Below are 15,035 nucleotides of genomic sequence, written 5' to 3' on the forward strand. Positions count from 1 at the left end.
TCCACTCTCACTTAGGGAAGGCACTGGACAGAGGGCCAAGGTGGTGGGGACCTGGGAAGTTGACAGGAAGGTGTCTCCCTGTGAAGGCCCCAGGTGTGCCTAGAGGAATTCCGTAGCATTCTCTTTCCCTCTGATCCCTAAGGCTGCCACCGTTAGAATTGGAGATAAATTCATCTCTGCCCTTGTCCCTTTGGAGCCTCTTCTACACACAGTGGGAGTTTAATAAATACTTTATGAGGAGGATTCTGAACTAGGGAAGCCAGCAGCTGTTTCCGGCTCTGACTCTCAGAGACCCCTGGGGCAGATCAGACATGGAGCCACCAGGATCTCCAATCTTCCTTCCAGACCCTGAGGTGACTCGAGGCCCAGCTGCTCAGGAAGAAGCTGGGTGCAGGTTATTCCACACATCCTGCTTAGGGGAAGTTGGCTCTTCCTTGACGGGTTCTTTGGCTCTTTCCCATCCGTCATGTGAACACTACTTAGTGAATGACCACATTGTGCTGACCATCACAGGAGAGGGGTATTCTGGGTACCAGCATAGGAGCAGTGGGGTTTATGTTCAAATCCCAGTGCCTTTACTTAAAGAGGCATTTCTTATCTGTGCCCGAGTGGGTTTCTTTTCGTTTCTCTCTTTTTTTTCTCTTTCTTCTTTTATTTCTTTTTTAGAACGATGACGTCATTTCATAGGGTTGATGTGAGGTTTGGAAATAACAGGCTCGTGCACTCAGCGCAGGTGCTCCGGCCGTGGTAGGTGAGCTTCTCCCTGCCAGGAGGAGTGGGTCCCTTACACTCCTGGCGGTTCTTACTCAACGTCTCTCTGTGTTAATTTTCTTCTTCAGAGAACGAGAGCAGAGTTCCGCGCCATTGGGGTTTGGGAAGGTGTAACTGGAATCCTATGTGTCAAACAACCTGTCACAGACGCTGGCCATTAATCAACGTTTGTTCTCCGTTCCCGGTCTCCCCAGCATGATGACAGCTTCCTCTTTAGGATGTCCTCTGCCTCTTCTTTCCACTGCCCAGCGCCAGCGTCCAGCCCCGATCGGGGTGGGGGTGGGGGTTCAGGGTCCTTAGCCAAACCTCCCTGAGGAAAGAGGGCAGCTGCTCCGCTCGGGGATGGGGTCTGGAGGGGTTGGGGGTTGGGGGTCTTGGAACAAAAACTACAGTTCCCAGCCCTCGTTGCGCTGCCACCCGGCGGGGAGCGGAGGATGGCGGGCCCCTTCTAGGAGGCGGAGTTAGGAGGGTTGGAGAGTTAAGCGAAGCCAATGAAACCGCTGGCTAATAAGTGGGCTTGGCTTGCCATATAACAGTGTCAGGAGGAGGGGAGCGAAGCTATTGAGCCAGCGAGGAGTGAAGCTGAGTCTGCCTCATACACTCCTAGAGGACCGCCTCCAGAATAGAGTTCTTTTCGCCCCTTCCTCCTTCTCCCAGCTCCTCTCCTGGCCTTTCTACCCGCTCAATACAATGCACACTCGAGTGGCAGCCCCAGAGAACTGAAGCAAAGCAAAGACAGAGGACTGGAGCGAAGACACTTCTGGTGGGGAAGCTTGGATGCCTGGCTTTCTTTGAGGTCATCTTTGGAACAAGGGTGGCTTTGGGGTGGAGGGTCGTGCTGCAGGGAACCCAGCCAGGCCCCAAGATGGACACTTCTGGGCACTTCCATGACTCAGGGGTGGGGGACCTGGATGAAGACCCCAAGTGTCCCTGTCCATCCTCTGGGGATGAGCAACAGCAGCAACAGCAACCGCCACCACCGCCAGCGCCACCAGCAGTCCTCCAACAGCCTCCAGGACCCTTGCTGCAGCCTCAGCCTCCGCAGCTTCAGCAGCAGCAGCAGCAGCCGCAGCAGCAGCAGCAGCAGCAGCAGGCTCCACTGCATCCCCTGCCTCAGCTTGCTCAACTCCAGAGCCAGCTTGTCCATCCTGGTCTGTTGCACTCCTCTCCCTCGGCTTTCAGGGCTCCTACTTCGGCCAACTCCACCGCCATCCTCCACCCTTCCTCCAGGCAAGGCAGCCAGCTAAATCTCAATGACCACTTGCTTGGCCACTCTCCAAGTTCCACAGCCACAAGTGGGCCTGGTGGAGGCAGCCGGCACCGGCAGGCCAGCCCCCTGGTGCACCGGCGGGACAGCAATCCCTTCACCGAGATAGCTATGAGCTCCTGCAAATACAGCGGTGGGGTCATGAAGCCCCTCAGTCGCCTCAGCGCCTCTCGGAGAAACCTTATCGAGGCCGAGCCTGAGGGCCAACCCCTCCAGCTCTTCAGTCCCAGCAACCCCCCAGAGATTGTCATCTCCTCCAGGGAGGATAACCATGCCCACCAGACTCTACTCCACCACCCCAACGCTACCCACAACCACCAGCATGCTGGCACCACTGCTGGCAGCACCACCTTCCCCAAAGCCAACAAGCGGAAAAACCAAAACATTGGCTATAAGCTGGGACACAGGAGGGCCCTGTTTGAAAAGAGAAAGCGACTGAGTGACTATGCTCTGATTTTTGGGATGTTTGGAATTGTTGTTATGGTGATAGAGACCGAACTGTCTTGGGGTTTGTACTCAAAGGTAGGGGCTGTGGTTTCTCTTTATACCTTCAACAAAAGGAGTATGTAGAGGAGAGAGAGAGAGAGAGAGAGAGAGAGAGAGAGAGAGAGAGAGAGAGAGAGAGAGAGGTTTCCTTTGCTTAGTTACAGGGAACACCCTAACTTCCCGTGGTTTTCCTCCTTGGTCCTCTGAGAATCCCTTCTCCGCTCCCTTTGTAGGGACTGCCCATACACTGTGTCTGATTTGTGCTCCCTTTGTAGGGAGCATTAAAGAATCCCTTCTGAGAAATCGCTTCTTTCCCCCTCCAGGCTCACTCGTACTAAAGCATAACCCAGCAGCTTAACGCACCAATTAATTACACTCTGCCTTGATGTGGTTGCCAGTTCCTGCTACTTCCCTCCTTTCCTCCCCTCCCTGCTCCACTCCATTTTCCCCGGGATAAAAAAGAAATAAATGTCTGGCTGGGGGTAGGGATCCTGTACCATTCCCCAAGCACCCCCCCCTCCTTTCCCAAGTTTCTATACTCCTTCCCAGGGAGACTCCAGGGCGAGTCTCTCCCAGGGGCATCAGGTTAAAAATACAGGGGGAGGAAATCGGCAGTTCTTCCTTCAGGAAAGAGGACTCAGAATAAACCTGCGCTGCCTTGTAAACACGCCCTGATAAAAATGGCTACAGGTGTTATCCAGGCAGAGCAGATGGGCACCGCCTTGGCATCACAGGGAGAGCGCCTCTCCTTAGGAGATGACAGGGCTTTCCCGGCCGCGGGAGCCAGCGCCCCCCGGCTCAGCCCCATCTCTTCCCTCCCACCCCAACTCCTTCTCCTTGGGATAAAGATGAGTGTACGGGAGAGTGCACACTGGATGGAGATGCAGGCACTGTCTTGTGGGGGGCTCCACCGCCCCAGCCTTTCGGTCGGAGGAAAAGAGCTCCTTCCCAGAGGGCAAGGAGGTCAAGGAAGGTGGGTTTTTGTCGATGTTGTACTCGCCAGGAAGCTGCTGTTTGGGGGGCTTGGAGATGCAGGGAATCGTTGGACAAGTGGTTCCCCCCACTGTACCCTCTGGTCCCGGTTTGTTGGTGTTTGCATTTGTGTGAATACGCGTCTCTCTCTGTGCACTTGTGTGAGTGCCTGCTTGCTGTGTGGATTCCTGTATTTATTTGTCATTTTGGACACGGGCTGGCTAGGCTTGCTGGGCTGGCTGGTGGGGAGTTGGGAGGGGCTCAGCTGTTGGAGGTTTCAAATAGAGCCTGTTTCAGGCAGAGCACAGCTGCTGGAGACTGTCACATTCCTTCTTGAGATCTAGTCACAAAAACCTGGGAGTCGCTGATCAGATTTCCCCCATTCCCAGAGTCTGACTTGAACCCGGAATGGGCAGTGCTCCTTGTCAGGCAACCGGCATGGGCAGAGTCCTCCAGGGACCTGCTGCTTTGCAGGGGCTGCTCGAACCAGAGCACTTGGAAGCTGCTTTAGTCTAAATAGCTCACAGATGAACAGACCTCTCCACGAGCGGAGAGTGGGGTTTCCCCTGGAAGCCCAGCTCACTTAGTCATTCCCTGTAATGAGAGCCTGCAGTCCCTCTGCTCCCTGCCTTCTCAGAACCGCCTCTCCTGCTGCGTGCTCTGCCTGGGAGATGGCTGGCAACCACCCCTGGGAATCGGGAGCCCTTGCTAGGGGAAACCCATGGAAGCCCATATCCCGGGGGTGTGGGGAGGTGCCACATGTTTAGTGCTTCCCGGGGTGGCTCTTAACGGACCAGCTTTCCCTAAGAGTAGATGCTCCGAGCATGGGATCCGTGGTCATTTGTCTGGATGTGTTGGGAGGGTGGCCACCAGGCAGGGATGAGCTAGCTTCTCTGACGGAGTACTCATGGGACAAGGCTTTCCCAGGAAGGGAAGCGGGAAGTGATGGCAGGGTGAGATGATCTCGGGGGTGTGCTTCCCCCACTTCGAAGACAGGCTTCTCTGTGCTGATGGCACCCGGGGACAGTGGGTCAGAAGCTCCTGCTTACCTCAGCTGGTGAGGTGGCCACTTCCTGTGTACTTTGGGTACAGGATTGGAACAACAGAATGTTTAACGAGGCAATTATTGCTGTCTGCCATGGAGGCAAACAGGATCATATCAAAGAATAGGACCAAAGCTGGAGTCCCAGCTCGGCCACTGTTGTGTGACAAGTCACGTGCAAGTCCCTCCAGCTTCCAGGTGGGGATAGTGAGTCAGATGAGCTCAAGGCCCTCCACAGCTCCTCTCATGAAGAGGGGTCTGCTGTGGCTGCTTGCGATGACCAAGGAGAGAGATGCTGTCTTCCTCTGTAGTCTAACTCTGCCTCTGGAGTTAGGTGAAAAGTTCCGCAAAGCATCTGGGTCTGATTGGAGACCATCTTCAAACATGAGGCAGCTGTTGGGGAGAGGTGTCAGTTTTGGGGGTGGGTGGGGGATGGGCTTTGGGACAGAAGAGCTCAGAGAGGGTCAGGACAGATGAGTGACTCTCCTTGGCTGGAGGTCTTGCATGCTTGCCTGGCTCTGATGGGTCTGGAAGCCGGAGGCCAGGCCAGGTGCCCAGTCATTTCAGGTGATCCTGCATCTACGGTGGCTGTTTCTGCTTAAACGGCTGATGGTCTGTAACCTGTGCCTTAGCCAGCCCCGCAGTTCTGTGCTTTATCTCACAAGGTTACACCTTTCTATTCACCTGTCCTTGGCTACTGTCTGCTGCTGGGGAGTCATGCACCACGCAGGCCCGGGTGGCTGGGAGAAGAGCAGTGTGGCAGGTACCCTGAGCGTGCTCAGAGTTGTTGCAGCAAGGAGCCAGTGTGAGGAGGTTGAGAAATGGGGACAAAGTGCTTCCCAGCTCCCACCCTCACAGGCTGTGGGCGATGGCACTGGAAAGAGGGGAGGTTCTTTTGAGAATGGGAGGTGGGAACCTAAGCAGGGAGGGGGCTGCCTCCCAGGCCCTCAGATGTACGAGGCTGTCTCTGAACTGAATGGGACTCTAGTTTGTTCCTTCCTGCTTGCCTTCCTCCTCCCCCCATCTCCCCACCCTTCTCTGTTCCTCCTGCCTCTCTTCCCTCTCCTCCTCATCCTCCCCCACCGTCATCTTCTTCAGTAGATGGGTAGTCTCCTATCTGGAGACCTAGACAACAGGAAAGGCTAGAGTCTAGGGATTCTGCTTGGAAGTCTTGGTGATCCATCTCTGCCTTTCAGAGCCACGCAGGGTTAGGGCAATAAGGATTTAGGCGCTTTTCTTACCGTGTTCTCTATTTTCTTCTGGAGCTGGGTTGGCCCACACAGCCCTGTTGCCTTGAGCTGACAGTAATTCTCTCTCTACTGGAAGAGCCTGGCCTGCTCTCCCTCCTCTACAGCCTGACAGAGCATCAGGCCTTAGCCTGTGGCTGCTTCTGCAGGAAGTCTGATATGCTGGGCAGGAGAGTAGCTGTCTGTTTCCATGGATTTTGCACAATCTCCAAGAGCTTCCCCATCCCTGGCCTAGGGATCCACCCGAGCTTTGTCTCTGCCCCTTGTCCCTCTCGCCCAACTTCTTTTCTTTCTGCTCCTTCTGATACCCTGCCTGTCTTGTCACTAGGACGACAGTCGCAGATACAGGAACCCCTGTCTGCGCCCCTGGTGACCCTTTCTCACTTCTTTTTACTTCTCCTTCTTTGGACCAATCATTGAGCTGCCACCCAAGGGAGCTAGTTCTGCTGGGCACCTTGAAGAGGTCTCTGATGAATACTCTTCAGAGAATGGTGGCGAATAGGCCAGGGCCACTTTCTGGCCTCCACAGAGAACAGAGAAGCCCCTCCAACCTTCAGCTGGAATGACTGATAGTATTCTAGGTTTTATTTTTGGGTCTTGTAGGGTGTGTGTGGGGAGGTGGTAGCCACAGCTTCACACTGTAGGTAACACTCCACTGAGCACATCCTTGACACCCTGAGAACCTCAGTTCTGATCCTCTGCCCTCCTGGGAAGAGAGGTCCTAGCTGCAGAAGGGCAGAGAGTACCAGACTTCACAGAATGGACAGCCCTGCCTTTTCCTTTCGGGCCCAAGTGCTACTTGAGGTTAGGCAAGTGGTCACTGGACCATGGGTTTTTGGTGTGATTTCAGGCATGCTGGGGTGGTAGGAATAGGGCAGACCCTTGGGTGAACCCCCTGCAGGATGCCCGCCCCCCAAATGTGAAGGCAGGAGACTTGATTTGAAAAAAAAGCACTTTGGCTGTAGGCAGGACCCTGAGAGCCGGTAGCCAATGGCCTCAGGTCTGTATTTTATTGTCACAGGGCATACCGGCTGTGCCAGCCCAGGGGAGGGTAGTGGATCTGACAGCGTGAAGCAGCCACAACCCTGCCCCCATGGTGACCATTTGTTTATATTCTTTGTGGACAGTGAGCAAAGAAGTCAAACCTTTGTAACCTATACGGCTACTGCTAAGTCGTCATACGCTTTCCCTTGCATGTCACCCCACTATTTATAACTGTCCTGGGGACAGACTTCCCTTCCCCACAGGCGGTATCATGGGTGCCGGGCACTGAGACAATGGCTGGGCATTTGTCTCCTGAATTATCTAATTAGAAAGCTACTCCATGGCCCTTTATTCCCTTATTTAGCTTCCAGGAAGGAGGATGTATGAGGACATTCTCAAAGGATCCTCTTAAAAAAATTAGGTAGGGAAAAACAGAACAAAATTTGAGTAACCTGTGCTGTGATTCTGAGGCTCCAGTGGAAATGTGAAATCAGAGCAGAGAGCTTAGGTTCCGGGCCAGTTATTTATGAAACACAGTGAGGGGAAAATGAGGTGTGTGTGTGTGTATATGTGTGCGCGCGCGCGTGTGTGCGTGTGGTTGTGAGGGCTATATTGATACAGTATTCCCTTTCTTTGCTCAGTGACAGGACACTAGAGCATTTGTTGGTAGTTGTTTTTCTTTCAGAACCCCAAAGGGAGAGAGAGAAAGAAGAAAGCCATCAATTCCTCTTTAAATCGTGAGGGTGGGAAATTCTAAGACTGCGCTGTTCTCAGGAGCCGTGGGGAGGAAAATTCTAGTGCCTTTTCTTGTGAGGGAAGTCCGGAGGAGGCTAATGGGTTTTCAAGGCCCCCTCCCCGTGTCATTCCACCCCCAGGTGCTCGGGAGTCAGGGGAGGCTGGGGGCAGGGACCACACTGTTTCTGCCCCACACTGCTCCTGCGTTGCTGAGTGACAGGCGAGGGAAGGCGAGGCCCTTTTCTTAAGAAGATGACTTTACACCCCAGAGTCCTAGAAGTAGGTGGTACTGGAGGCACCCTATGCTATGCAGATGGAATCTCTCACTAAGCTAACGCTGCCAGTGGGCGTGGTATTGAGATAAGAACCCTGCCCTTTTGACTCCTGAGTTTAAGCTCTTCTGTGCCGGTGGCGGATGGTTTGCTTGTATTTCTGTGTGTTTCCACTGTAGTGTTTCAGTGCAGAACCTGGTACATGTTTAGGTAAGCCCTCCGCTGCTGAACTAGCTCCCCAGCCCAGATTGCTTCTTGTACTCTCTCTGCGTGTGCTGTGTTCTAGCATATGTGCACGAGGGGGTCGGGGGGTCAGTGCTGGCTGTCTTTTTTATTTTGTGGCAAGGTCTTTCACTGAACCTGGAGCTCACCGAGTCAGCTAGTGGAGCCACCTATGAGCTCAAGGGCTCTTGTGTCTGCCCTCACCTGTATCCCATCTACCCCTGCACCCTGGTTTTATGTGGATACTAGGGATTGAACTCAGATCCTTATGCTTGTAGATTTATTCTTTTTTAAAAATTTTATCTTTTAAAGAAAGAAAACAAACTATCTTTTTTTTTCATTTTACATACCAATCCCAGTACCCACTCGCTCCCCTCCTCCCATTCCCTTCACCTCCCCCCAACCCCCTATCCACTCCTCTGAGAGGTAAGGCATATTGCTTTGAGGAAGGTCCCAAACCCTCCCTACTATATCTAGGCTGAACAAGGTACCCTGATATGTTCTTAGAAAACACAGATCAAGGACTATGGGCCAGAGACCAGAGATACAAAATGTTGGGGCAGGAGAAGCTTGACCAAGAGACAGGCCAAAGGGCTTGATTGGAATGGGAGCTGTTGGTGGAGGGACCCAGAAAAAAGATTCTGCAGCCTGGGTTCAGGGTGAGGTTGTGGACAGGCCCATGGCGGGTCCTTGAAATGTTTCCTCTATGGGGGTGTGGTCGTATACTGTCAGGGTGACCCTGGGTAAACTGTGAGGATGTCATTGTGGAGATTACAGGGAAAAATGAGAACTTGCCTTGTAGAGGCCTGTGGTAGGCATCTACCACAGCACCGTTGCCACCTGAGAGCCAGTGGGGCCCCAAAATATCCGTCTTACCTTGTTCCCTCTTGCCTGGATCTTCTCTTAGTCGTCTCCCTCCTTTTCCTGTGCTGGCTGCAAGGTGGTGCTAGGGAGTGGGGGCTCATTATCGTATATCTGCCTGGCAGAGCCCATGCTTCCCGGCATGCTCAGAGCCATTACTGCCCACTGTGAAAACCACTAGACCCCCTTCTTAGATGGTTCTAGGATGGAGTTCAGGGCCTGTTACACTATTAGCTCTTCCTTCCTTCCTTCCTTCCTTCCTTCCTTCCTTCCTTCCTTCCTTCCTTCCTTCCTTCCTTCCTTCCTTCCTTCCTCTCTCTCCTTCCTTCCTTCCTTCCTTCCTTCCTTCCTTCCTTCCTTCCTTCCTTCCTTCCTTCCTTCCTTCCTTCCTTCCTTCCTTCCTTCCTCCCCAGCCCAGAGAATCTCTGAGGGTTTCTCCATTGTTTATTCTACAATGTTTTTCTTTCTTGAGTCCATTTCCCTCACTCCATCTGTGCCTTTGTTTGGTGCAGCCAGCACAGTCAGTGCTGAAGAGGCCTGCTCTCTCTTGAAGGAGCCCCAAGGAGGTGCTGGTACTTGGTGCTTCTTGCTTGTTTTGTGATCATTCTTAACTCGCTCAAACTTAACAAATGCACTCCTTTTCTGCCGCCAGGCCATGTTCCCCCACAAGGACTGGCTGAGCCATTGTCCTCAAAGCCACATTCCCCAGGGGTATCCTGTGGGCAGTCAGACAGCCAGACAACATTGATCCAGGGTGGACGGTTTATGGTGTTGGTGCTTGGGAACACTATGAGGGAGACAGTAACTCGGGCTGGAGTTATTGGGGACTCCCCGTAGAAGGTGGGGTAGTCACTGAAGGACCAGAGCTGTCATGGAAAGAGGAACTCAGTTTTGAGGGTGAGAACTGTGGCAGAGGGGATGGAGTGTGCGGGAAACAAAACTGGCCGCGCAGGGTGTTGTGAAGATGCCCTAGGAGGTGTGTACAAAGGCGGATGGGAGGAAAGAGAAAACTGTGCGAATTGTTGGGGGCTGTGCCGCGTCCTGAGAGGTTCTGAGCAGGGATCAAAACACTCCTGCCAGGGGTGTGGGCACAACGATGGACTTACGGTGAATTGCCATGAGCCCTGAAGATCCGGGGCTCTTTTCCCCCTCAAGAATGATCTTACAGAGCCGGGAAATGGTGGCGCACGCCTTTAATCCCAGCACTCAGGAGGCAGAGGCAGGCGGATCTCTGTGAGTTCGAGACCAGCCTGGTCTACAGAGCAAGTTCCAGGACAGGCTCCAAAGCTACAGAGAAACCCTGTCTCGAAAAAAAAAAAAAAAAAGAAAAAAGAATGATCTTACCATTTATGGCCTGGTGTCGCAGTTAAGGGGTCGGAACCTACATTCATATCTTAACTCAGCAGCTGCTAGTGGTGGGAGTTTGCTGAACCCTGAGCCTGTTTATTCAGACAGTAAGAGGGAGTCCCAAACGCTCCCTATGCCATGGCACCCAGCATCTCTCTGCAGTGTAACACCAGCAGCCTTCCCTGTACCGCAGCACGCAGCATCCTCTGTGAAGCACAGCCCCTAGTACTCAAGACATCTGTCTGTCCTGGAGTGCCTGGCCTTCTCCTGCGAGCATGGTGCCGGTAACCTTGCCCTGTAGAGTTAAGCATGCGTTGACCCTCAGCAGCTGCCTGCTAGATGGCCAAGCCTGGATGCACGTGCTCACGTCACCTGTGCATTTTCCAGACGGTGGTGGAGAAGATGAGGTTCTGGGGTTCTAGTTAGGGGAAAGATCTAGGGAAGAGCTGAGCACATTGCGACCCTGCCTTTATTCTCAAACAGGTACCACCAGTGTTACTGCTGGATGAACCTCAGTGTGTAAGTGAGAGGGAAGGTGGGACTGTCATGGTGGCCCGGCCTGGCCCTCTAGAGTCTCCTCACTCAGGGTTGGCAGTCTGTGGCCTGGGCATAGCTAATTGGGTGTGGACGTCCAAATTGGACAGGTGGAAAGAGCACAAAAATAGACCCACGGGGCCAGGCCAGAGGCTGAGATGAAGATCAAGGCACACATGATGATCTGGCAGGAAGAGACTGTGGGCTCTAGGGAAGGAACCAGTCAGGAGGCTGACCTGGGACAGACCCAGGCCAATGGTGAGGGCTGCATCTTGCCCAATGTGCCATCGGGAGAAGGCGGTTTCCCTTCAAGACCGGAGAGGGGTGCTTCGCAGACCGTAAAAGGCTCTCCTGCCTCTTTCACCGGGCTTAGGACATAAGGCCATGCTCCCGGCCAGGCACCAGGGGGCACCAACAGTAGTTGGGTAGAGGAAGATATGCCGGGGAGCCATTCTTCCCACCCCAAGGCCTGGTCACAAGATACTGGAGCTGTATTCTGAACAGAGCCTTGGTGATACCAAAGGAATAATATACAAATGATGTGTGAAATAATATGCAAATTGCTATCTGTTATTGTGGAGTCGGCTCATTGGGCATTTTTCTTAAAGGATAAGAATGTCACTCAGTGTCAAGTAAGCATGAATGCTGGCTTAGATGAAGCTTCTTGCAAGGGCTCTGTGGGCGGTGTCAGCGGCTGCATGGACTGGTGTCTGTACCTTCAACCTGCGGGTTCTGCGTCTCCCAGGTAGCATGTTAAGGCCGTTGTTTGGTGTTTAGCTTGGAGAAGTCCAAACTATGACCACCTTGCCCACGGTCACCAGCAAGTCGGGAAGAGGCAGCAGGATCAGCCGATCTCCAGAGCCCTTTCTCTGTGGGTGGCTTGGAGCTGGAGAAGGCTGTGGGGAGTCAGGAAGAGCTAACTGCCCTGGGTCCTAACTGCCGAGTTACCCTCAAACTCTCTGAGCCTCAGTTTCTCCATTTGTAAACGGAAGTACTGGCATTTGTAGACAGGAATACCAGCCCAGTGGGAATCACATTTGGGAACAGATGAATAAAGGGCCAGCTCGGTGCTGACACCTCTCCCGGGCCGGCCATCCCTCCTGACACCTTCGCCTGAGCTGCCACCTGCCCACGTTCCCCTGAGGTTTTACTAGCAGGGATTTTTGCTGGGCCTTCTCCCTTTTGGTTTCTGATTTTAGCAAGCTGGAGCTTAGGTCTTTTTACTCTGCTGATTTGGCAGGTGAGACATTAACTTTGCACAGAGCTCCTACACATGGAGACATCTGAGCTGCCGGCAAGGCTACAGTTTTTCTCATTTTGAGAGGGTAAGGTGCTATTTTGGTTCAGGGGGCTCAGAGCTGGAGGCCATTGGTAAGAGGACCCTTGGAAACCTTCTGTGGGGGAGAGCTGGGGTATCCCTACCTTGGGTGGCATCATACCTGCCTGGACTGGTCAAGCTCTACCAGTCTGGCTGGGCATGCCCCTGCACAGGCCCCACTTTGGTGAGGAACACAGTATGGGGACTATCCTTCAGGACTCCAAGGCTCAGAGAGGGTGTGCAAGTTCCCTGAGAGCACCCAGTATTTTAAGTAGCAGAGATACTGCAGGAATCCAGGGATTCCAGTTTCTGTCATGCTCCTCCTTCTCCAAGCGTTCCAGGTTCTAGGAGTGGAAAGGGTCGCATCCCCGAGGCCTAGAGTCAGCTCCAAGGATCCCTCCAGACCCAGCAAGCACATTGCTCTCTCCACCTGAAAGTGCTGAGACCTCACTGCAGACTGCAACAGTGCCTGTTGAACTGAGAGCCTTGCGCAGTGGAAGGTGGGATTTTAAATCTTCTTGCTGCGGGTGGAGGTGGGGGACTAAGTGCAGGCTGGGCTGGGACAGTAAATCACTGCTGTGCTGTTTACCTCACATATTTGAGACTCCTTCCTCGTGCCCAGGATGGCAAGGAGAACACAGGTCGAGTGAGCGAGCCAACTGGACAGGCATGGTCCCTAAGGGGCTCTTGTTCTTGGCAGTGGTGATCTTGGCCTTTGGTGTCTCTTCTGAAAGTCATGGCCTTGTGATGTTTGGAGTTCCTTCATTGGTCCATGGTTCCCAATCCTCCTTGGTTCACGCTGTTGGCAGAGATCCTGAGATCCCTGAAGAGTGAAATGGATGTGAACTGGGAGCCAGCCTTAGATGGAAGCTGAGTCTGGGGAGTTTCCTCATAGGCAGGTGGCTCCATAGACAGCAGTGTGAGAGAATATGCTGCTGGCTCAAAATGGATGCGTCCATGGGAATAACGCCAGAGCCATCGGGATGGCTCGGAGGATAAGGACACTTTCTGCCAAGTCTGATTCTCTAAGTACGGTCCCCGGGACCGACATGGTAGGAGGGGAGAATCAGCTTCCATAAGTTGTCCTCTGATGACCGCGCACACTCCCCTAAATAAGTAAATAAATGTAATTTAAAAAATTCTAAGTGGGGGGGCTGGAGAGATGGCTCAGTGGTTAAGAGCATTGCCTGCTCTTCCAAAGGTCCTGAGTTCAATTCCCGGCAACCACATGGTGGCTCACAACCATCTGTAATGAGGTCTGGTGCCCTCTTCTGACCTGCAGACATACACACAGATAGAATATTGTATACATAATAAATAAATAAATATTAAAAAAAATTCTAAGTGGATAGCCATGTCTGATTCGGTGGTAGAAAAAGGAGACAGAACTGGGAGATGATAATGAGTCTCTCCGAAGGGTCTACTCCCGTCTCCATACACCTCCTTAGCGCCTCGCGACAGTGTATGAGGTGGACGTAATCGGCCCCATTTCAGGAGCAATGTGGTCTTGCCCAGGGAATTGCAGTTAGGGCATCAGAGCTGAGCCTTGATCCAGGGCAGAGTGGCTGAAGCCTAAGCCTTGATCCAGGGCAGGCTGACTGAAGCCTCTCTGTGCAGTAGACAGGCTGTAGTAGGCTGGTTCTTGGGTGTTCTCCTTTAAGCCAAAAAACCTTTGGGTCTTTCAGAGCTCACCTGCTCCCTGTCCTCTTATTTTATGACTCATCGGCTCACTCACCTGGCCTTCTATCCCTGGGGTGTGTGGAGGGGTGGGCAGAACGCTGTTATTTTAATGGAGGTTTGTTGGCTCTCTAGGAGCCAGTGACTCGGAGGGCTGGGCTGGCCCAGTCCATGAGTTTCTGTCTGGCTCTGTGACTCTGAGCCTCCATCTCTAGGTTTGCAAGTGGGAACAATGAGGATGTGTGTTGTGATGGAGACAAGTTGCAGTGTGGGCTTTGGGAAGGGCTAGGTGAGTGCCAAATACTACATCGACCGTGTTCTCACCGAATCAACTCCCAGTGCTGGCTTCATCCCCGAAACTGAGGACTAGAGTGAGTCCCACTCCTTGCCTCCTCCGGGCAGAGTCGTCTGGGCCCCATGTGTCTATCATTCTCCTGGTTTCGTGTTCTCTCTGGGTCTTAGCTCCATTCTGTTGCCTGCTAGCTTTAGGAAGATGCTCCAACATTGTGACACAATGCCCTTGGTGGCTAACGGTGCCCTGGCTGTTCAGGCTTCTGCAGAAATGACAGGTTGCTGCCAGCAAGCTTGTGACCCGGCTTTTGGCCTACACTGAGCACTCTACTGTGGGTGGCTGGAGAGAGCCACTCTGGCTAGGCATGGGCAAGCTTGGCACCTGGAGATGGAGCAGGGAGCTGGAGAAGCCTCCCTCTGGCCATCTTGGGCTGGTTGTGGTGGCCAGGTAGACCTGGGGAGTGAACAGGAGAAAATGGTGGTACTCTGGCTGCAGGGTACTGCGTGCAATGTCTGCTGGAGGGGTGGGTGGGCGGTTATCTGCATGTCCCACATGTGAAAACCCGTGAAGGCAACGCAGCTAAGTGGATTTCCTCTCTCTCAGGAGACAGCTGAGAGACAGGCCCTTTGGCCAGGCGCCCTCCCTGCTGCCTCCTCCCTGCAGGCCAGCCCTTGGCAGGAGGCCTGTTTGTCTCCTGAACCCTCCGAGCAGCAGGGATTTAATTACTATAATGTAAGGAGCTGTGGCCCAAGGCCTTCTGGCAGAGGGGAAGCAGATTTGTCTTCTCACTGGGAGAGTAAAAACTGATGGAAGGGAGAGCCGTGACCCTTCCCTGGGGCACCGAGGCTGCCAGGTTGTGGGGATCTTTTCTGGGGATAAGGAGAGAGGAGCAGGCGGGCGGGGGTCCAGTGTTCAGCATCAGGGCCTTTGGTGTTCAATTTTGCCTTCTATGAGTGATTTAAGCTAAGCTGCCTCTGTTTTCCCAGAAATCTTGGCAACAGACATCTG

General features: G+C 53.3%; 1 protein-coding gene across 2 annotated transcripts in view; it reads left to right on the forward strand.

Moving 5' to 3' along the window:
* The first annotated feature begins 1,353 nt into the window (after positions 1-1,353).
* Positions 1,354-15,035, forward strand: part of Kcnn3 (potassium calcium-activated channel subfamily N member 3) — a 148,267-nt gene continuing 134,585 nt past the window's right edge. The window contains exon 1 of one of the 2 annotated variants that reach the window (XM_057793370.1): positions 1,354-2,560. In XM_057793370.1, the coding sequence (XP_057649353.1) occupies positions 1,637-2,560 (924 nt within the window). In that variant the 5' untranslated portion in view covers positions 1,354-1,636. Of the gene's footprint in view, positions 2,561-3,327; positions 3,498-15,035 lie in introns of those variants that run through there. The other variant, XM_057793371.1, reaches the window with a different exon arrangement.

This window comes from Chionomys nivalis, chromosome 18 (genome assembly GCF_950005125.1).
Source record: "Chionomys nivalis chromosome 18, mChiNiv1.1, whole genome shotgun sequence".
In the NCBI taxonomy this organism is placed as follows: domain Eukaryota; kingdom Metazoa; phylum Chordata; class Mammalia; order Rodentia; family Cricetidae; genus Chionomys; species Chionomys nivalis.